The sequence below is a fragment of the Falco biarmicus genome, chromosome Z (assembly GCF_023638135.1).
Source record: "Falco biarmicus isolate bFalBia1 chromosome Z, bFalBia1.pri, whole genome shotgun sequence".
Taxonomy (NCBI): Eukaryota; Metazoa; Chordata; class Aves; order Falconiformes; family Falconidae; genus Falco; species Falco biarmicus.
The window spans coordinates 27,889,611-27,912,060 of NC_079311.1; the positions used below are offsets into that span (position 1 = coordinate 27,889,611).

The 22,450-nt window shown below is 42.2% G+C and overlaps 1 protein-coding gene across 17 annotated transcripts; it reads left to right on the top strand.

Moving 5' to 3' along the window:
• The first annotated feature begins 9,137 nt into the window (after window positions 1-9,137).
• Window positions 9,138-22,285, top strand: GIN1 (gypsy retrotransposon integrase 1). Of its 17 annotated transcripts, none has more exons than XM_056325683.1 (9): window positions 9,437-9,639; window positions 11,905-11,979; window positions 13,086-13,231; window positions 14,101-14,294; window positions 15,349-15,654; window positions 16,345-16,533; window positions 16,629-16,796; window positions 17,258-17,546; window positions 20,532-22,285. In XM_056325683.1, exons 3-9 carry the CDS (start codon window positions 13,093-13,095, stop codon window positions 20,828-20,830), a joined length of 1,584 nt encoding a protein of 527 aa, XP_056181658.1. In that variant the 5' UTR covers window positions 9,437-9,639; window positions 11,905-11,979; window positions 13,086-13,092; the 3' UTR covers window positions 20,831-22,285. The 17 variants fall into 17 exon arrangements, with proteins under 17 accessions (XP_056181654.1, XP_056181666.1, XP_056181657.1 ...); XM_056325685.1 differs by having other exon boundaries at window positions 13,091-13,231; XM_056325688.1 differs by having other exon boundaries at window positions 9,441-9,565.
• The last annotated feature ends 165 nt before the right edge of the window (window positions 22,286-22,450 follow it).

The following is a 22,450-nucleotide window of genomic DNA, read 5'->3' on the forward strand; positions in this document are numbered from 1 at the left end:
TAAAGAAGGAAAAGCAATCGCTTGAAGCAGATAAGCTGGAAGTCATCCAAAGCGTTTTTTTGAGCTTGCTTTCCCGTATCTATTCCCGTAGTGAACTTTGTGACAGCAGCAGCAGTTGTGAAGTTTGTGTGCAATTACCAACTAGTTATTTCATGATTTCATGAGGTCTCTCTAATCCAGAGTGGTTTCTTCTCAAAGCAAGTAGAAACCATACAAATAAAGGCTGAATGAAAAGCACAACATATTTTATCTACAAATGACACAAAGATACAACCTGACAAGGTTTGATTCCCTAACAAGCCTACCTCAGTGTTTTTCTACATTTCTAACTCAAGAATCTGGACAGCATTGACAATACTGGTGGCAACCTGACCTGTCAAGTGGAGCTTCGCTTGTGGAAAACAGACTCAACAGTCACATAGTCTGCTTCAAGTTAACATATTATTTTCTGCAAGATTTATTACTTTGTTCACCCATCTGATGATGGATGAATTATTAAGATTGTGACACCATGCTACTGGCGTCATTTCATGAGCCACATGAAAACATGAGCCCCAGTTTTCAGATAGTTTGTTAAAGTAACACCAAAGACACAGGACCAAGAGAAGACACTGGCAGTTTTCAGGCTTGTAAACTACTGCATAGACTCACTGAACTGCATATAAATTGGCATTCTGACTGCTGATGATTACCACCAGCTTATCTTCCAGACCGCAGATGCTCTTAACTACTGTCATTAGCACAAATTTGAGTCAGGATATAATGAATAAATTATGTATTTTTTAGAATAAATGCTTTCAGAGGTGGGAATTAAAATTCCTTCCCCTTCAAATGGTTTGGCTACTGTAAAAATTGAGGAATCCCTTTCTTGTGGTGAGTGCAATAAAAAGAGTCCAAGAGACATGGAAAGAGAAATACAAGAGTAAGTGACTGCAACTACAGTGAACAACTTACAGAAGTCTCCTAGAACACCCAGTAAGTTCATGCTTGCATAAAAATGTGGTTCTCAAGCTGCACACCAAGGAGAAATAATAACTGGCAGAGACAGAAGATAGAGCCGCCTTTCTGTCCCAGAAGTACTGTCAAAACTAAGGGAGGAAACCTCTAACACATGGTGCCCTGTGCACAATTCCATCTTGCTGCCCCTGAAGCAGGCAGGAGTTTTCCCAGTGCCATTTTTTTGTATTAAGAAGTGAGCAGCAGCAGCAATACAGGGCCCAAAATGCTCTACGTGTGATCCTCTTGTACTTAGTGCATAAGCATAAGCCTCATCAGACAGTGAAGATTAGAAGATTACATGCATGCCTCAACCATGCAAGACCGCAGTGTAAGCAAGCCAAACCCCAAAGTTCCATGTTGGAGTACACACTGACCCATTTCCAAAAAGAACATCCAGGCAACAATCCCCTTCCGTGCAATGACCTTTCCAGGTAAAACTAATTAGACTATGTTCCCTTCCAGCCTCAGCTGTTACACAAGGCTTCTGTTTTACAGCATACAGATAAAAAACCCTCCACTGATTTTGAAAAACACAATTTAACTAACTATGTTTCTTAAAAGGACTTCCAACCAAATGTTTCTATTACCAGTTCCACCTGTCCCAAAACTTCCTATTCATGACCACGACATGACAATTCTTGGCCAAAAAAGAGGAAAAAAAAATGTTTAAAGAAAACAGTAAATCTGCTAATTTTACATTCTCAACTTAAAATAAACTCATCTCAGTTTTTCCTTAACAAGTTAGATGGCACTAAAATCGCATACTGTAAAGAAGAAGTAAAAATCCTTAAGTTTAACTGGTATTATTATCACTTACTAGTGGAAGGTATACAAAATAACATTCTAAATACTTAAAATAACACACAGACTAACTTAACATTAACGTACCAATAGGGCTGTATTTGAATCACAGATTTTGGTAGCATGCTAAGCACGACAATTCCAGTGTTTACTCCAGCAGTGCACTACAGACTTTTCTCCTAACAGAACATTTCTCTACTTCCACAAGTATACTCCAAAAGAGTAAGTAAAAACATAGTCTTCAGTAAGTGTTAACAGATACCCCACAAAGTATTCCTGTCCCCATTGCACGTGTTTCAGCAGCTCAGCAATCCAGCCCTGGTGTTTCCCATATTCACTCAGACCATAAAGATTAGTATTCCAGTAACTGTCAGCAACTTATCAGCTCAAGAGTGGTGATCTGTTCATCAGCAGTGGTCTGAACAGTCATGTGAAAGGGGCTCGAAGTTCTAACAGCCACGTTCCAAATACTAATAAAACCATATACAACTCCTATATATGAACAAGCATTTCACCAGCTTTTCTTCTGTGTTGCTACAGCTATCAGAAATACACACTGCCTCTACTGCACTCTGATGGAAATGAATGGAACAAAACTAGAGTAAAAAATGCTTCTCATCTATTATCTCAAGAAAAAACCCCAACACATCATACATTAAATAGCTATAAAACATCTCTGAACCACAAATCACTAAGGAAAACACCTTTTGGAAATGCCATTATAATAAAACAACTGCAAAATACTTTGTGACATTTACATTGTGAAATTTAACAAACATGTAACTGTACATGAAGCATAAGTGGTCCTCATCTGTTACATGATTCTGTAAATATATATATACACAACAGCAATAAAACAGCCCATTCCCCTGCACCCTCCCCCTGTATGGCTCCTTTTAAAGCTTCCACTCTTACTGGTGTAGGCATATTCAAACTATGTCCATTACCAGCTTCCTCCAATTCAAATTAAGTATTTAAAACTCACATGACTTCAACAGCAGTTTTTCAGGTAGTCTCAGTGAGATGACAGAAAGCTTTCAACATCTTCCTGCTAGAACTGCTATACCTAACATTTCGTTAACACTACACTGAACAAATGTTTGCTTCAATCTTCCCGAGGCATTTTGCCAGTTTTTAAAATTCCAGTTCTGCAGTATGATGTATGGTGTAACAAATCAGTAAAGAGCCAATTTGTTGGGTTGCTGGTGGAGCAGAAAGTATGGCGAGGGGCAAGGGGGAGGCAGAGGGGAGACGAGAAGAAAAAATCAGCAGAGTTTGAACTCTGCGAGAGGTGACAGCAGTGACTGCAATGCTGAGTACTTCTATGGATGTGTGACATATTTCTACAAATGATTCAAAGAAACCTGGTAATACTTCAGATTTAAATGTGAGGCTCCAGAACGACTAACAAAACCTATGCTCAAGAACAGCATCTCCTCAAGTGTGACAGATGACCAGGAAGAGAAAGGAAACAGGACAGGCACAAGAGAAAAAAAGATGGAAAGGATGTCAAGACCAGAAGCTGCGGAGTACACCACCATGAGCAAATCATACGTGTCTTGTTTATTACTGTACCTTACACAGCAAAAGATACATATCTTCTCCAATTTACTTAAATATTCGATGTCTGCTGTGTCACACAGTAATAGAAAACATAAATATTTACACACATTGTTCTGTTCTACCACACATGCTGTGAGGTGGCGAGTAGCAGCTGTCAGCCCATTACTGAGATATGTTACATCTAAAGAAAAGATGTAAAGCAGCTCTACCCCAGTATCCCCGAACCACAAAGGATGTTACAGTTTTAGCCTGATACTACTTTGTGCAAAGTAACAAAAAGAAAAACCAAACCCAACCAATCACAGAAAATGCAAAGGGATATAAAGGTTTCCAATAATTACTGGAATTTACAAGGTCTAGTGGTGTAATAGGCTGATTAAGAAACATGAAACTGAGAAAAGCCTTTGGCTCTCATCACTTGAATACACACTTCAACAGCCTTAAGAAGTTTATTGCCATCTTCTACAACTCGTATCTGCCGAGTAACACAACACAAGGGATTGTACTGATGTACAACAGACAAGAAACAGGTTAAAAGGTAGCAAAGGAAAAAGATGCAATTATAAAGGTTACATTACACTGAACTAAATCACTTGCTACAATCTTGCATTAAACTAACATCAAGCTCTACATTTCACAATACACTAACATATTCCCCCGTCATATGTAATCCACACATCAAGACAAGCTTTTCCAAAATTTCTTTTTCATTCTGTTAGTACTTTCACAGATTAGCCTGCTTTCCCCCACCTAAATCAACAGGCAATCTGCAAAGTATTAGAAGGGAGGGCAGACCATTGTACATTCCCCTCTCCACTGGCAGGCAGCATGGCATGGACAAAACGTGGTAGGCACCCACACAGGTATTCATTAAATATAAACAATCCTATTATCTCTCTCTATTCTATTCAAAAGCAGCTGACTTTATGCACTCCAACCAGGACGCTGCACCCTGCCTGCAACTTGCAGACTCTCCCAGGACTCCACCGTAACTTGCTCCACTGCACCCCAGCACAGGGGTGGTCACACCTTGACTACTTTCCTTGCTCCATACCAAGAATCCTGCGCCTTCTCATCCTGTCTAGACTCCCCGTCCAATGTGTCACCACTACTACCTCTACCTGCTAGTCCCAATCTCCTCCATTACAGGCAATGGGGCAGGAGTCTCCAAAATCTGTCAAAAACCTCCCAAAAGAGAAGATGAACAGCCTTTATTTGAGGCTTTTAGCCAGCCACTTGGTTGTGCATACAAGCCAAACACAGCTCTCAGACTGTCAAATGAAGGCCATAATCTATGACAAATAACAAATGGGAACATGCAAAGTTCTTTCTGTTTGCAAGAACACTGCAAATATTTTGTACAGTGTTCTAAAAGCAATACGATGTAGTACTTCATGCATTACTCCACCAGAAAAATTGTACCACCTCCCATTCCAAAACAGACTACTCACCTTTCAGTTTCACTACTAAGACCTGAAGAAACATTCTGAAGAATGAAGGGGAGCTGTGAGTCTTCCTTGCCAGGCAACTGCTTGTATTGAGTTTACATGGCAAGGTTTTGGTAGCAGGGGAGACTGCAAGGGTGGCTTCTATGAGAAGACACCAGAAGCTGCCCCCAGGTTGGACAGCGCCAGTTTCAGCTGGCTCAAAGATGAAACTGCTGCTGCCCAGAACTGAGCCCATCAGTGATGTGGGTGGTGCCTTTCTGATAACGTATTTAATAAAGAATAAAAAACACTGCACAGCAGCTGAGAAAAAGATGTGAGAAAATGTTACGAGAAACAAACCTGCAGATGCCAAGCTCAGTGAAGAAGAAGGGGGAGGAAGCGCTCCAAGCACTAGATTCCCAAGCAGCCTGCGGAGATCATGGTGAAGCAGGTTGTCCCCCTGCAGCCCATGGAGGTCCAGTGCAGCAGACAGCCACTCTGCAGCCCAGATGACTCCATGCCAGAGCAGGTGAATGTGGCCTGAAGGAAGCTGCAGCCTGTGGAAAGCTCACACTGGAGTTCCCAGCAGGAGCTGTGGCCTGTGCTGAGGACCCCATGCAGGAGCAAGTTTTCTGGCAGGACCTGTGACCCCACAGAGGACCCACACTGGAGCAGTCTCTTCCTGAAGGACTGCACCCCGTGGAAGGGACCCTATGCTGGAGTAGTTTGTCAAGAACTGCTTGTAGTGGTATTGTGCGAGATTACCATTCTTGTGACCTGGGTAGTGCAGAGGGAGGTGCTGGTGCTATCTCTTCTCCCTGGGACCCAGTGATAAGACAACAGGGAATTGTTTAAAGCCACATCATTGGAGGTTCAGGCTTGACATTAGGAAGCATTTCCTTACTAAGAGGGTGGCCTGGAACAGGCTTCCTGAAGAGGTGGTCAATGCCCCAAGCCTGTCAGCGTTTGAGAGGCATATAGACAAAGCCCTTAATAACATGCTGTCACTTTTGGTCAGCCCTGAATGTCAATCAGTTGGACTAGATGATTGTTGTAGGTCCTCTCCAATTGAAATACTCTATTTCATTCTAAAGAACTGCAGTCTGTAGAAAGGACTCACACTGGAGCAGTTCATGAAGGACTGTCTCCCATGGAAGGGACCCCATGCTGGAGCAGGGGAAGAGCATGAAGAAGAAGGAGTAGCAGAAACAGAAGAATTATGAACTGACCATAGTCCTCGTTCTCCATCTCCCTGCACTGCTTGGCAGGGGACAGAAAGAAGGGCTGGGAGTAAAGTTGAGCCTGGAAATAAAGAAGGGTGAGGGAAAGGTGGTTTTAGATTTTTTCTTATTTCTCATTATCCTACCCTATTTAATTTGAAATTAATTTATTTCCCCAAATTGGGTTCTGTTTTGCCCATGACAGTAGCTGGTGAGTGAGCTCCTTGTCTTCATCTCAGCCGACAAGCTTTCGTCATTTTTCCCCCACCCTATTGACGGAAAAGCAGTAATACCATGGCTTAGTAGGCACCTGGTTGGTAGCCAATGTCAACCCAGCACAGTGCTCCAAATGCATTTCATGGGCAAAACACTATTGCACTGTTACCTGCACTCCAGCAGTAAAGGATACATACAGGTGCTTTTACCCACACTTTCTTCAGCTTGGTGGTTAGAACATTTTTCTGATAAACAGAAAAGAGGAACTTGAAACCACTGAGACAGGAAGGAACAGAAACAGTATTTGTCCTATTCCATTCAATGGTTCAAACAGTTACACTACTGCAATCCAATTTCACTTTCCTTATATACCACTAATTTTCCTTAAAGGTGGCCACTAGGTTTCTTTTTAGGGAAGAGAGTATGCTGCTCTGGATTCCAAGCACAGGCCTGGTGCCTAATGTGTAAAATCAAACCACTCAAACAACAGGAATCCAGAAATACCCACCTTACTAGCATTTCCTACTGGAAACAATTCCTGTCAGTGTTATTCACAGAGGCACTTACATTTTTTGAAATGCTGTACACCTAGGCTAGCTAACTAACTGCAGTTGCCTAACCAGGCACCTGAATTATTTTCCACTGCACCACTGAATTATTTCTGCCTGAAATAAGATTTCAGTCTGACCATTCACACTACAGTAGCTTAGCCCAGTGGCCTAAAAACTTAAGAGTTGTACTGGGCCATGTGAACCAGAATTCTGTTAAGAAGCCAGCTTTGCAGCAAGGAAAGACATGCCTTTTAGGTTGCTGACGAATGAGATTTCTAGTAAACACAACTGTTACAGCTTTCAAACAGTAATTACTTGGCTGATTTCCCCATGTTTGCTTTCTTTCCTAGTAATTATACAGCAAAGTATTTCCAGTCATTTAGAATTACCAAACTTAAAGTGAAGTAACTTTTCAGTGCATCTTACTTACCCTTACAAAATTCTTTCCTTGCACAACTTATTTCCCCCCAATACCTCACCAGTAAAAATGTGACTTTTTCAGCACATGCAATGACACCTGCTAAAACTCTTGAGTTTTAGCCCCAAACACTGCACTATCACAGGGCATCATTCAACTTTTCAGCAGTTATAAACTGCAAAATAAACCATTACAGTCTTTCAACAGGAGTGTCAGAAGAGCCTTGAAGCTGTCTGGTAAATATCACTATTCTCCCTTCAAGACCGAAAGGCAGTATTTTTTTTTAACTGGCAAACACTACTACAAACTGACATGTGGCATGTTGCAAGTGTCTCCTGCACAGCCACAGAATAGATAACCTTCACATCAATTAACCTCCAAGTTCCTTTCTAAATCAAACCTTGTCAAAAACATCACATAAAGACATTTATGTTTGGGGCAAGGTTGAATGTTTCAAGAAAGGCTGGCCTCCAAACTTTTAGAGATCCCCCTCAGAGATGTCAAAACAGCTTTTCCATATTCTCCCAAAGAATTGTTACTTCAGCTTTGTAGAGATGAGAACCTTTCTGCAAAATAATTCTGAACTAAAGTTCATTTGGCTCAGCCTCTGGAGGCCTGATCTGTTCTAACCACAAATGCCAGAAGGATGAAAATCTATTTCGCAGAACAATCAGACAACCAAGACAAGCCAACCAATACAAAAATTTGTATTTCTCACATACTGAACCATAAAAGAGGCACACTACATCAGTCAAATCCTTATGCCAAAACCAGTTCTACATAAGCAGTAGTTTTGTTATTGGTTGAATCAAAACTTGTTCACCAAAACAAGATTCTATTTGAAATTTGATACCCCAGGTGAAGAAAAAAAAAAGTTTGGCTTGCCACTAGAGTAGAAAAATGAAGCAGAAGGGATGCAGAAATGATGGAAATGGCACAGCTTAGATTAAGGGAAAGAACACTTAGAAAGATGCAACATAATGCAAAATTACTATAACAAACAACTGCAAAGAGTAGCTTTTCAGCTTAGGGCACCAGATAGAAGTGGTTTGGATGAGAAAGGAAACCACATATTTCACTGTGGTTGTGATACCGATCTCCCCTAGTCTTCTTTCTTCTGAGGAGAGCAGGTAACTACAAAATCAACTACTACAAGGCAACAACAAAAGCGCCAAAAAACCAGAAGGCTGCTCTATCTATACACCTCTCCTACCTAAGCACCTGACTGGTTATTATCTGAGTACTGTATGTAAGTTACTTTCTTTCCCAGCTTGATTACAATGCAGAAAGCAACCTCCCTTGCCCCAAGGAATTTTGCACCGAATTTATCATCGGTTTTGGGGATATTAACAGTGCCCCAAATCCAGCGGTTTAAGAGACATCACACCACCAGCACCCCACCCCGTTTAGGAATGCTGCCTTTCACCCCATGTACTTCTTTATACCAAAAAGCTTCGCCTGCCTTCCGACAGCACACCGCGCTGCAAACTCACATTCCTGCCTTTTCAGCAAAGCTGCTACTAAAACCAGAACAGACCACAAAACCAGACAAAACACTCGATACGCTTATTGGCCATAGCCACCACGTTTTACTGATGATCGCAGCTTACCGAACAGCACGACTTAGGTCTGCGCGGAAGACAAAGAGCACAGGAGGGTGCTGCCCGTGCTGCGCTCAGGTAAGGGGGGCGGACCCGGCCAGCTGCCCACCACAGCAGTAAGCTGCCCGCTGACCCGGCTCCGCTCCTCACGGCACCTCCCGCTGCCGCCGGAGCCGCCGAGCCCCGAGGCGAGGCCGATACAGCCCCGGGGAGCCCGGGCAACAACCCTCAGCGCGGCTGGCCCCGGGCACCGCCCCTCCGGCCCGCTACCGGGGCAGCCGCCGCGCCAGGGCGGGACCGGGCGCCGGCTCCTCACGGCGGGAGGGGGGAGCGGGGCAGCGGCCACCACTGCCGGCCCCCAGGCCGCAGCCCGAGGGGACGACCTGCCCCACTGCCGCCCGCCACCGCCCCCCGTCGTCGATCCAGCTGACGCTCCCCGCATCCCCGGGGTGGCGGGGAATGGCGGAGGGGAAGGAGGGAGCGCCGCGAGCAGCACCGGGGAGAAGCCGCCTCACCTGCGCCTGGTGCCGCCCGCGCCCCCCCGGACCATTAAGGTGCCGCCACCGCCGCCCGCCACCGCGCGAGCCGCCCCGCCCCTCGCGGCGGCCCGCCCCCACCCGCACCCCCCCGCGCCTGCCTCCACTTCCGGGGGCGCCACATAAGTCTCGGGGCGCAAGGGCCGCCGTTCTGGTTGCCGGGCCCGGGAGAGGTGGTGTTAAGCGGGCCGCGCCCCTTGAGACAGGCCGCGCCGATACCTCTGCTGGAGTAGGTGCGTGCCCAGGGCCTCGGCAGCTCGCCGCGGCGCCCGACGTGCCCACGACCTCGCCGCGGAGCCGAGAGCAGGTGGTGGGGATCGGCGGCGGGGAGGGGAGAAGGAAAAAGATCGCGTCGACGTCGCTCCTCGCATGCGTGAGGCCTGCGCGCTGGGCAGCGGCGACTCGGGACTACCGCTCCCAGCGTGCCCTGCGCGGGCCGGGGGTGGCGGGCTTGGCGTCGGGCGGGAGCGGGACTGGGGTCTTTGGCGCGGTGGCGGCGCCGCGCCGGTGCATGCTGAGGGCGGGCGGGACTCCTGCCCTGGAGGAGACGCTTCTGGGAGGTACGGCCGGCGCTGCCTAGGGCGATAAACCCTTGGCTCAGCGTACCTGCCCTCTGGGCCCTGCTGCCCCCGCCCCGCCGCCCCGCCAGCCCGGCGGAGGCTGCGCCTGCTCCCGCTCCTGGCCCCGTGTGGCGGCCGCAGCAAACGATAAAGGAGTGTTTGCGCCGTGGTGGGCTGGGGCCGTGGGTCGATTTACTTGCCCGTGCCTCGAAGGCAGCACTTGGCTGCGGCACAGCTGCTGTCCCGACCCAGGCCTGTGCCTGGCGCCGTGGTGCCCGCGGCCCGTCCGGGGGTGTCGGGCGCGGAGGCACCTCAGAAGTGAGGGTGTTCTGGTGTGGCGGGGGGCGCTGTCAAACGTGGCTCAGGCTTGCGAAAGCCAGGGAAGGATGTAGGCAAACGTGTCAGTCTTACTTACAGGTTGCTGGAAGCACTTTGGTTAGGCTTCAGGGCTCCACGGGGAATTCCCGTTCCTGATAGGGATTGCAGATGGAGGCAAGGGAAGTACTCGAAAGCTGGACTGAAAAAGCAGTTTTGCAGTGAGCTTTGTGTGGGAAAAACAGGCACTGGAGAGTAAAATGTTTAAGGTTTAGCAGGTGCAACTGTTTTGGCCAAGACACGAGTGCAGAAGGAGCCCTGGTTATATGGAAGTTTCATTCTCTTTGCTGAAATACTTTCCTTGACTGTAAAGCAGTGTATTTTTTTCCAGCTTCAAAGGTATTTATTACTGATTGTAAAAGTCTTTGGGTTTTATGGACTACCGGATGTATTATGACTATTGATAAAGATAGCATATGAATTATCCAAAGTAATATGATTTATTCTAAATAACAGAACCAGAAGATCTTATAATTTATTATTTTCAGGTGCTTTTTTTTTAAGATTAGGCCAAATGAAGTAAATTAGATACTGGGGGGGAAAGTGAGTAGGGACACAGGAAACTAAATATCAAGGAAGGAAACTTAGGTACTGCTGTCCTCTTATGCAGTCATCCAGCAGACTATTGAGAGCACTTAACTTAGTTTGTTGGATCAGGATCCTACTAAATACATTAAATATGTGTGGATACTATGCAATGCATTATTTCTTCATTGGCATATGTATGATAGAATTTCTGTTTAGCTGACATGTAAGCTGTGGTCCTGCTCAGATGCATCTTACTGCTGTGCAGCTTAATTTTGTTAGAGTCGATAACAGTGTACTGCATGGAGAATATTCACTGTCTTGGGCAAGAATTTCATAAACAAAAAGTACTGGAAGAATAGATATTGTTCTGGAACATATTTTCTTGCCATGTGTGAAAGTCTGCATCAAGCCAAAATGGTCCGTCATCCTAGCAGTTAAATAATAAATCATACCTGGCTAGTTCTGACTTAGTGATGCTTAGCTAACTGCAGGACTGGCTTTCAGGAGAACCCTGAATGAAGCTTGAATGCATGCCTCTGGCAGATAGGATATTTTAGTTGCTCTTCATGAGTATTCTTTTACTGTCAGAAATGCTAATGACTTATTTAAAACAACAGAAACACAGATTTTATCATGGTAGCCTCACCTTCTTTGTGGCTGTTAGTTATCCAATTTACCAGCTCAGTGAGTTGCTGTGGCTTGTATTGTCAGATGTAAATTTACATGAAACTGCTGTGCCAGCCAAGATCACTAAAACAGTACTCTGTTCTGGCTGTACTCCTTTCCTGTTCTAAAACACCATGTTTCCTCACAGGCAGGATTGCAGCAGTGAAAAGTTTTATCTCTGCTAGTTCTCTGAGGTGTGAGAATTTTGCTTTGAAACATTAACGCTGATGACAAAGAGACTTGGCTGTTACTGAAACCTGGCTCTAGGTTGTGCAAAATGAAGTATTCAGTGGAGTGGTGGTCTTATCACTGTTTGAATGGGAAATTCCTGGCATGCGTTTGACGTTGATAACACTGCAATGTTTAGCCCAGTTGTATGATGTAGAATATCATATATATATAGATATTCTATAAATCATGTAGAGTATTTTATTTTCTGGCAGGAATGGAGTGGATAAAAGCAGACATAGTTATTCTTTAGAGCTCTTTACCTCTTTTCCACCCCTGGTATATTAAAGGTAGGTGAGAATCTGTAAATTGACAAAATAAACATCCTGACTTACACATTTGGCTTTCAAATAATATCACCATATAATGATATAGTATGGATTCCAGAGTGACTGGATACTGTCGCTTTCCCATAATTATATGCTGCTTAGCAAATATGGCAGACAAACTGATTACTCTTTCTAGCAGGCTATGCGTTATCACAGTGTCTAGTCTTGGGAACTGTCAGGATGAGGAAGAAATTTGCTTAATACTGTGGGTAACCAGCGTAAATTAAGAAATTATGACATGGCAGGCCCCAAGCCTGATCCTGCTTTTGTAGACATCAATTAAAGCAGGATCAACTGCTGTTCCATACAAATCTTCATTGCTACTGGAACAGATTGGGGGTGGGGGGTGGAAGTGACTGAAATCACATAGTGCCTGCATGAATATTTCTGTCTGTGAGTGTATTTGCTTGTCATTATTTGTGAATTATTTTGATGCTGTTTTTCCTAGACCCAATTTCTTCTTGTACCAATGACACATTTTACTAATGCCACTTTAGTGTATTAATAAGATCAGGGAAGTAGCCAGTGTGAGGGAAAGAAATGTTACCTTTTATGCAGTCTGGTTTGGGAGGTCAGAATCTAATTGTCAGATGAAGTAATGAACAAAATAAATTTCTGTCAGTTTCCTTGAGGGAGTTGTTTTTTCCTATTTACCTATGTGCTTTTTTCCAACTAGGGTGGCTCTTTGGACACATCTAGTTTCCAGCGCACTTGCACTGAAGAGCTGTCAAAATGTTTAAGAATGAGAATTGCAACTTCTTTTTCTTTGCTCTCATTTTCCCCTCTTGTCCAGTGAATATAGTTGAAGTATCCGCTGTTTGGAAGAATAAAATAGAGGTTGGCAAAAAACAACCAAAACTTTGCATAGAACAAAATTAGTGTCTTATGCAGTATTTCTTACTGCTAAAGCTGGTAACAAGGGCATAGCAAGAGCAGCGCACTGGCTGGTGTAACATCTTAGATGCTACATTATCAGGGTACCTCTGAACTACAAAGGAATCAGTAACAACTGAAGATGTGCTCATGTGACAGTTGCTCCATCTAATGAATCTGTGCATTTTGTTCAGTGTAGCAATGGTCCGTAGTGGAAAAAATGGTGGGCTCCACCTGAAGCAGATTGCCTACTACAAGCAAACAGGGGAGTATCATCCCACAACATTATCAAGTGAAAGAAGTGGAATCAGGAGAGCAGCCAAAAAATTTGTTTTCAAAGGTAAAAATGTTACTTCAAACTACTCTGAAAATAGTTTTTTAGGTGAACATTTGCTGATGAAATAAAAAAAAGGAAGTAGGATCTTGCTTTGCAGCATACGGTGATTTTAATATACATTCTCTATGACACAGACACTCTACTTAACCCTTGTTAATGTGTAATAGGATGTTTACAGAAATTCAGTCTGCCTTAGTCCATTCCAGGAGGGATTTATATATCTAACTAAAACCCAGAACTTGTTCTAGATACTGTGGAAGTACGTAGCCATTGCAATCCATAATTCAAAGGACTAAAGAAAGGGAAATCCAGATCTGCAGCTGTAGACAAGGAATGGTTGGTCTGGTCTGGAGGGTGCTGTGTGTGACTGGGCAGAAGTGCAAGCCATCTGTCACCCTAGAGCCTCCCAGCCCTTCCCAGCTTTATTTCATCCCTATGAGGAGGTGTATGAGCCTTTTTAGGGTGCTGTGCTGTCTCAATCCTATCTGTCAAGTTTGTGTAGAGAGAAGGCAAGGAGGAGTTAAAGCTGCAAATCACGGTGTCAGGTTGCTGGCAGACAGACTGGAAGTCTCATAAACAGGTCCTACTTCCCCTTCCCACCCTCTGCATTAGCTTGTGTTTCAGTCAAACTTGCTGTGGAAATGTTTGCATTCTGACTTGCCCTTGTAATGCCTCATGTCCAGATTAACAAACACAGGTAAACAATTGGCTTTTTGGAAGAAGAAATTACTTGTAAACAAAAAGCCACATTTACACAGAAGTGAATTGAAGTTGATTTAAAAATTCTGTACTAAATTATGCCCAGTAGTTTGGTAAACTAAGCAAAAGACAGAGCACTTGCATGTAATTTGCTGGTACTTTTCTTCTTTCAGAAAATGAATTGTTCTATGTTGGAAAAGACGGGAAACAAATGCGCCTGGTAATTGTTTCAGATGAAGAGAAGAAAAAGGTACTTGAGAAGTGCCACAAGAATGCTGCTGGCAGTCATCATGGCATATCAAGAACGCTGACTTTAGTGGAATCTAATTACTACTGGACCTCTGTAACAAATGATGTCAAGCAGTGGGTATGGTCTCATAGCTACAGGATACTTTTTTAATGTAGTCTTACAAGCGTTTTGTGATAATATGGCTTTGATACAGCAAGCACCTGTACTGCTTCATGATGAGGAAGCATAAGTTTACAATTAAACAGTAAATGGTCGTCTTGGCAAAGCACAGTGTTTCTTTTTTTTTTTTTTCTACTGCTGACCACATGGCTTGCATATTGCTGGATGTTACCCAGTGTTGAGGAGCCATACTGCCTTTAAATACACAGGGCACATACAGTCTTTGAGAAGAGGTTTCTTTTGCAAGGCCTCTTATGTATCTTTGTTAGAATGCATTGTGCCATCCTAAGGTGATGTAGCCAGAGTGGCTGCTGGCAGATAAGATTATGAAAAATGGTGCCTCTGCCATGCAATTAGGTATATAGTTAAAACAAATCACTGCTTAGGAAAGTTCCTTCTCCTCCTTCACCCAAAGATACTTGGATGGGATCCCTGAAGAAACTGTATGTAAATGTCCCTTACAGCCAAATTACTGTTGTTATTGGCTTGCTGCATCACCTGAATATTTATGTGCAACTGTAACATGAACTGAAAGTGCATCTTTGCTTTCAGTTCAGACTTGGACAAAGAGGCCTGTGACTTGTATTATGCATGTAATGTTACATATGTTACCAGTGTTTTTCAGCAACAGCGTACACAGTAGAACCAAAAGGGGAGTGATTAAGACTGGCTGCTTCATACTTCCTTTAGTATTTATAGGTGGAAGTGGGTATTAAAATTTGTACTGTGGACTTGAAAGAGCACACTGTGCTTTCAGGATGGGAGAGTTCAGCTATGAATTTCTGCACAAGTTCTTCTCCCGGCCTTCACTGCTGTTTGGTTTTGGTTTGGTTTTGTGCTGAGGCTGAAAAATCTAAGGGTAAAAAATAAGTAAGATGATAAAATGAATTTGTTTTGCATTGCCTAGTCTGACCTAACTTAGAGGAATAGTGGAGATTTATGTTCCTGCTGATTGTCTTAAACCTTCACCATCGCTTTTTATTGATAGCATCCTCCCTGATTTTTGCACTAGGTGTATGCTTGCCAGCATTGCCAAGTGACAAAGAATACAACCACCACACCATCCAAAATAGACCCTATCAAAGCAGAGGACCCATGGACAGCTGTCACTATAGATCTAATGGGACCTTTTAATGTTACCAACAGAAGCCACAACTACATCATAATTATGACAGACTTGTTTACAAGATGGACTGTTATCTTGCCGCTGCACGACACTTCAGCAGCTGAAATTGCAAAGGCAATCATAAATGTGTTTTACTTATATGGGCCACCTCAAAAAATGCCTATTGATCAAGGGAAGGAGCTTGTTTATCAGGTATGTATTTACATGACTGGCTTCTTTTATTGCCACACTCCCCCCCGCCCCGCCCCCAAGAAAAAAAATAAATTTCCTCTGTATTAAATTTGAATTTCAGACCATTCTTGGAAAAGACTGTAAATATTTTAATTAAAAAAATATAGAAGTTAGCACATACAGAAAATTATAAACCAGTTACTTGCAGTTATAACATTATGCAATATTTACCAGGGTTTTATTCTTTGGCTAAAGAACAAAGCAAAATGATTTTCTGGCAGTCATAGTGCAGGTTTTGTCAGTCAGTTGAACTGACACACTTTCACACTCCAGAATGCCATATTTCATTCATCCATATTGTCCAGTACAGCAGATAATGAAGGGTAGTTTTGACATTGGCCTATAGTGATTATGAAGAGCTCTTCACACTTTGATCCTCTCAGAGATGATGGAATCATAAAACTGATATGGAGGAAATGACAGATTGAATTAGTGGGAGAAATGTGGTTAGAAACCATCAGTTACTGGCTCCTAAGCTCTACTGGTTCCTTTAGCTCTCACTCTCAACCCTCGAATGTTTGGTGGAAATATGTATGTAAGACTTCTATCACCATCATAGCAACAAAAAGGATAGAAAACTGAGTTTGTTTACTTAAACTGTGTGTACAGAAGAAGGGAACCTTTAGTAATTGTGTTCTTTTTATTTTGAAGATAAATGAAGAGCTGTTTGCACTGTTTGGAATGAAACAAATTGTGTTGTCTTATCCTCAGACAGATGATGCAAATGAAAGAACGTGTAAGACAATCAAAGCTTTTATTAACAAATACTGCACCAACCATCCAAATGACTGGGATGAACATTTGTCTGCTATTGCCTATGCTTTCAATTTGACAAATTTGGTATGTGAAGGTTCTTCCTGTTCTGACTGAAGTTCCCCAAAATATCTGCAAAGCTGTATGCTAAATTCCTTGCTTTTTGCTCCACATTTAAACAGGAGCCACATCAAAACACCCCATATTTCCAAATGTTTAATCGCAACCCATATGTTGTTGAGCCAATGAATATATGTGTGGAAGGAGAATACAGTATGTTTGCCAAAATATTTGAAGCAACTAAAAAAGCTAGTCAAGCACTGGAAGAACAAAAAACCTCAGATTGCCAGGTAAATGTTACATATTCAGATTTTACTAGTAAGACTGAAGATAGAAAATGATGGAAAGGCTTGAAATGTAAAGTATAACTAGCCTTTTAAAGCAATGTAGGGGTTTGTGGGGATCTTGGGGTTTCAGTTGCTTTTTTTTTTTTTTTCTTTGCCTATGATCCCTGGATTCCAGTGTAACAATTCCTGTATGTATTTGGAGGGAGTAACCTTAAGAGACCTATTGCCAAAGATTCATATCTGACTTAGAGGGCTGCGTATCTACAGAAGCTGAAATCCATTGCCTATGGACTATTGATTTACGAAGACAAAATAAATTCCTTTAGAACTCTCCAGCCCTACATATTACGAATTACACACATCTGAAACCACTTTGTTATGCTTCTGCATTATTAAGCAGTGTTACAAAAATATATAATCACTTTTGGAAAAGGAAAATGTAATTTATGTGTATCTTTCTGCAGGTGGAGAAAAACACTTCAGGTGAGCAAAATATTAGAAACAAAATCACTGTCAAAAGGAAGCCAAAGCAATTAAGTACCCTTCGACTTAAAGTTGGTCATGAAGTCCTCAGGCGAAGAAAAAACTGGTGGAAAGATGGTCGTTTCCAGTCAGAATGGGTTGGTCCTTGTATTATAGAATATATCACAGATAATGGCTGTGCAATATTAAGAGATGTCACAGGATCCAGGTTGAAAAGACCCATCAAGATGTCTCACCTTAAGCCATATGTAAGAGGGTCCAGTGAAAAAGGTATGTGTGTGTATTTTTAATATATATATATATATATAAAAACCTAATATATATACTCTACAAAGTTTGTGGGTTTTTTTTTTTACTTTTTGGTATGTCTTGGTGTTAGGTTAGATTATCAGAGTGAAAGAATACTGATTTACCAGCATGAAATAAATTAACACTGAGTTGTAATAACTGCAGTTTTCAGTGAGGAGAACAGTGCATGTGAGTGGCTTCATACCTATGTGGAGCATGGAACACAGCTAATGAATCATGCTTTAAGTCTGTTTTAAAATTGCTTCTAATCTGTGGTTTGGCCCTGTTCGTGCTGGCTGGTGAAAACATGCTAGAAGTATGATCAGGCTGAACTTCAAAGAGCACTTTCTGACTGTTTCTGTTTTGATGTAGACAGGATTCACATTTATTTTGCTTGTGCAGTGGAAACCTGACTTTTTTTTTTTACTTAGTCTGACTGGTGCAGATGGTACAACGGCAAAAGTGCCCTCTAAGCCTTAAAACAGAAAAAATGACTTTCCAAACAGATTTGTTTGGAGAGCTTATTTTAAAATAAAACTGCTATTGAAGTAGTAAATGTGTTTCTCTTACCAGAGCAAATAAATTGTCATGCTCTGCCGTAGGACTAGAAATTCCCAAAGACTTGGGTAATCAACCACCAGTCTTGCTCTTAAACACTCAGTGTGTCCTTTTGCAGTGCTGCTGGGTTAATCGAACAGTGGCAGCTGTTTCTTTTCTGTTGCTGCTGACTTTGAGTCACCACAGACATTTTGAGGGAAATGAATACTCTGTTTTTAGAAGACTTCTGTTACAAAACAGGCTGCTTTTTGGTTCAGGGTTCTTGAAAAGTAAAATGATTCCCACCCTATTTGCATGTGTGGTTAAGATTTGGTTCTTGAAACTGCATTAACTGCATTGAGGTGGTAATTCCTTCCATCACCCCTTAAAACTAAGGGATTTGCAAAGCTGAAACTAAGTCTGGAATTCTGTGTGAGAAGCTGATATTTATGCCAGTTGTTAGTTACAGATTTTATAACCAACATACTGATTCCATGTCACATCTCTCTTTCTGTCAATCACTGTGTGGCTTCCAGTTCCTCTTTAAATTGCTGATCCATAAGCAGCAAGTCACATGCATGTCAAGCATGCAGAGAATCTCCAGCTATTACAATGACTTTGCTAAATTATGTTACAATACAAGAAGTTAAGTGTAGTTGTGTTTGCTGCAGAAACAGTACATAAACAGTTTCTTCCCTTTCCCAGGAAGCGACTGATACAGGCAAAAAAATCAATGGATTATGAGTGCTTATGAATCTTAAAATTACAGGCTGATATTAATACATATTTACATTGCTTAGAGAAGTAGACCAGGCTTTGCCAAAATAATTACCAGCCTTTATCAAACAGCCTAACAGCAATCAAGAAAGCATATTTTTTCAATTGGGTAAGAGCAGTGAAACCGGGCAGTGAATGACATCTTTTTCATCCATAAACGTATGGATGAAATCCTTGTAGCAAAGGACTTCTCTTTATTAGCAGGGGTGGACTTTTTTTATTGGCAGCTGCTGTGGTGTTAAGTCTGGTGGCTCTCCCACCAGACTGGTGCCATAACCTTGGGTGGGAGCAAAGCATTTTCAGTGTTCTCTGTGGAATAAATGTGGAAAAAGTACATCTTAGGTGAGGATATTTGTGGCCTTGCCTACCAACTTTGTATTACTAAGTGTTTTGCTTACCTTACTCTGAAAATCTGAGGTGTTATCTTGTCTGTATCGCACTTCAGATGTGTGAGTTTGGGAGTTTTAAAGTGGAAAGTCTGAAAATGCAGTACTCACTTTTTCTTTTGTGAGGGTAAAATCTTCTACAGGTAAGAATGGGCAATCGGAAGCAACGTATTTTTCCCTAACCTTGGTCACTCTTGGTCTAAAGATAAATCCTGAGTCAGTGCACTGACAGAGCCCTAGGTACAGGCATCGCATATTTGCAGTCTGGGTGTACCTGGATTGCTTGCTTCCTGGCTGTCTTTACAGCCAGCCAGAGTTTCCAGGACACTCGTTGGTTCAGACAGGTAAGTGTATGTATGCACTGTTCTGTTTTCCTTGTTTGAGTGTAGTCTGGTTTAAATATTAAACTCAAGGGAATGCCTTTGGGCCCAGTGCAGAAAGGATGCATGAGTGTAAATAGGTGATTTAGGACAGATCTCTTCAGAAACATGACAAGAAAAGTAGTTTCACCTCCGCAGTAACTCCCACAAAGATCCCACTTTGAACCTACGTCTTGCAAAGGAATTTGTAGCCCCCCATGCAGAGATACGTAATTGTTGAATGGCTCTTCTGATTTAACAGAACGCTTAATTTCACACTAGTGTCTTAGGGCCCATCTTCTTGCTCACACTAACCTGATCATCAAATATTAATGCCATGTTGACAAGTACACTTCTAACTTGTCTGGTCAGACTGTTTTCATTTTACTTGAATTCATTTGTAAAATACAAACACTGTAACCATATATCGGATCGAAGAAAAGCTCAATAGTACTATACAGTAGCAATCACCATTACTGTCTTTAAATTCTATAAACTTTTTTTATTTCTTTTTTCTACTACTTAATGCAACACAACAGGCATTTGTAAGACTTCCCAGCAAAAGCTTGGAGTAGCCACACTTCTCTTGGAGTGTACAAAATGCAAGAATCTGTGTGTCCATTCAGTTAAGGTGGTACTAGTTCAGTAGGTGGCTATGACAGATGTAAAGCTGGTCATTGACCTAGCAAAGAAAAACTCTGAATGTGGAGTATCGCAGGCATTATTTTGTGGATATAATGAGATGCAGCCAAACATTTGGTACTCAGTGAAATTAGGAAATTCACATTATCACACTGATGGCACTCAAACATTCTTGTTCTCATATGGAAAATGTTTTCAAAAGTAAGTTAATACCTCACACAGTATGGCTTGAAGGATCTGGTTTAATGGCTGCTTTTCTTTTACAGACAATCGGTACTTTTTACAAGGTGCAGTAGTTGTTGACCATGACTATATTGGCTTATCTGAAAGATCCTATAATCCAAGTCAACAAGAGACCGTTGCTGAAGGCGAAATAAATGCCTACACAAGAGATGTCATGCCTGCTATACAAATGCTACCTGCAGCCTGCAAAGACCAAGAATCAACAGATGGTAAACATCATTCTGAGCTGACAGAGGATCATTGCATTGAATCGAACACTGCAAAGTCAGAGCAATGGTCTTCACCTTGTTGGACACTTCAGACCAAGATGGAGGATACTTAAGTGTAGCCCTATGTCACACTGCATTGCTAAACAGTGGGGAACTTCTGTGGCAGACTGAAAAAAATATGTAATTAGCTCCAACTTCCTTAGCCAAATCCACTTTACTACTTTATGAATGTAAGAGTAGGTTTCCACTGGTTAATTTGTATGGGCTTTAAGAAAGAATTGCTCTGTTACCAAAAACTTAGGCAAAACCTAGTAAATGCACATGTTCTACTATTGTATGACTTGCAAGGATGTTGTAGGTGTCTGCTGATTAATTTATGTGGGCCTTGAGAAGCGCTCACTTGGTGACCAAAAGTATGAGTACAACCTAGTAAAAGCACATTTTCACATTGTACACTGGAATTTCAGATTTTGTTGATAGAATGGCAGTGTGGCCGCACCTTACTGTTATCCTCTCAGGACACAATGCATTACTTCACTGTAATGATCTTTTCATTAATCCTTAGATGACTCCTTCATGTGCAGAAGTACTGTGGAATGAATATAATCTAAGCAATTTGACGTGGATTTTGCGTCTGCTGTAGGGAACCTCATGTCCTTTTCCTGTTGTATAACAGTTTCCTATTCTTTCTGAGAAGTTGCAGACTCAGACTTTTACAGCTTTTAATTTATATCTAACCCACAGCTCTAAGATCTCACAAAACAGTAATGCTGCCAAAATTGAGTACGTGTAGTGTTCTGCACATGAAACAATGAGGCCTTCAGCTACTCCCCGCTCACCAAAACTCTGCTAGGGTGAGCAGTGTCGATTTCTCAGGCATGTCAAAATCTTAAGAGTATTCATTTGTGTTTTCTTGACAAATATATGGTTTCCCTTATGGTTACATCTTTCCAGAATCAGTACAGGTTTGGAGATTTCCACTGGCAGTGGTGTAGGAAAGGTGAAGCACTGGTATTACTTACTTTCTGAATTCCTGAGTGATTTATTACTGGTCTGGACTTCCTGCTGAGAAGACTGTATTGCAAAGTCACCTGAACAGGAATTACTTCATGTGGAGAACTGATGAGTGCAAGTCAGTTCTTTTTATGGGGGACTGACACAAAGAGGAAGAAAACTAGCAGAAAACTGAATTTAGTAATTCAGCAACTTCTGTCTGATACTTTGGAAGAGTTGCTTGTCTCACTCTCTGAACATGTGCATTCCCCCTCTGCTTCTGACTTGTAACACGGGTGGAGGAAAGTACTATTTATTAAGAGTTTTCAGTTAACCTGAGGTAATAAGATGTGGTCCTCAAGGTTTATGAGGTAACTCATACAGAAATTCATACCTCATGTATAGTATGTCAGCTGTGCAAGAAGAGAGCTCAGCACCATGACAGGATTCTATGTTAAAATTCAAATGAGAAATGCTCACAGAATCATGTAGGTTGGAAAAGACTAACCTCAAGATCATCAAGTTCAACTGTTAACCCAGGACTGCCAAGTCCACCAGTAAACGGTGTACTTGGATACTGCATCCACGTGTTCTTCAAATACCTCCAGGGATGGTGATTCTACCACCTCCCAGGGCAGCCTCTTCCAATGATTGACACCCTTCAGTGAAGAAATTTTTTCTAATACCAATCTAAACCTCCCCTGATACAGCTCGAGGCAGTTTCCTCTTGTCCTATTGCT

Excerpts from the sequence above, each read along its gene's own strand:
- GIN1 (XM_056325677.1), top strand. The coding sequence starts at position 9,702 with ATGCGTGAGGCCTGCGCGCTGGGCAGCGGCGACTCGGGACTACCGCTC. Across the intron at positions 14,295-15,348 it reads CAAATGATGTCAAGCAGTGG|GTGTATGCTTGCCAGCATTG; the intron begins GTATGGTCTCAT and ends TTTTTGCACTAG. Across the intron at positions 17,547-20,531 it reads AAGAGGGTCCAGTGAAAAAG|ACAATCGGTACTTTTTACAA; the intron begins GTATGTGTGTGT and ends TTTCTTTTACAG.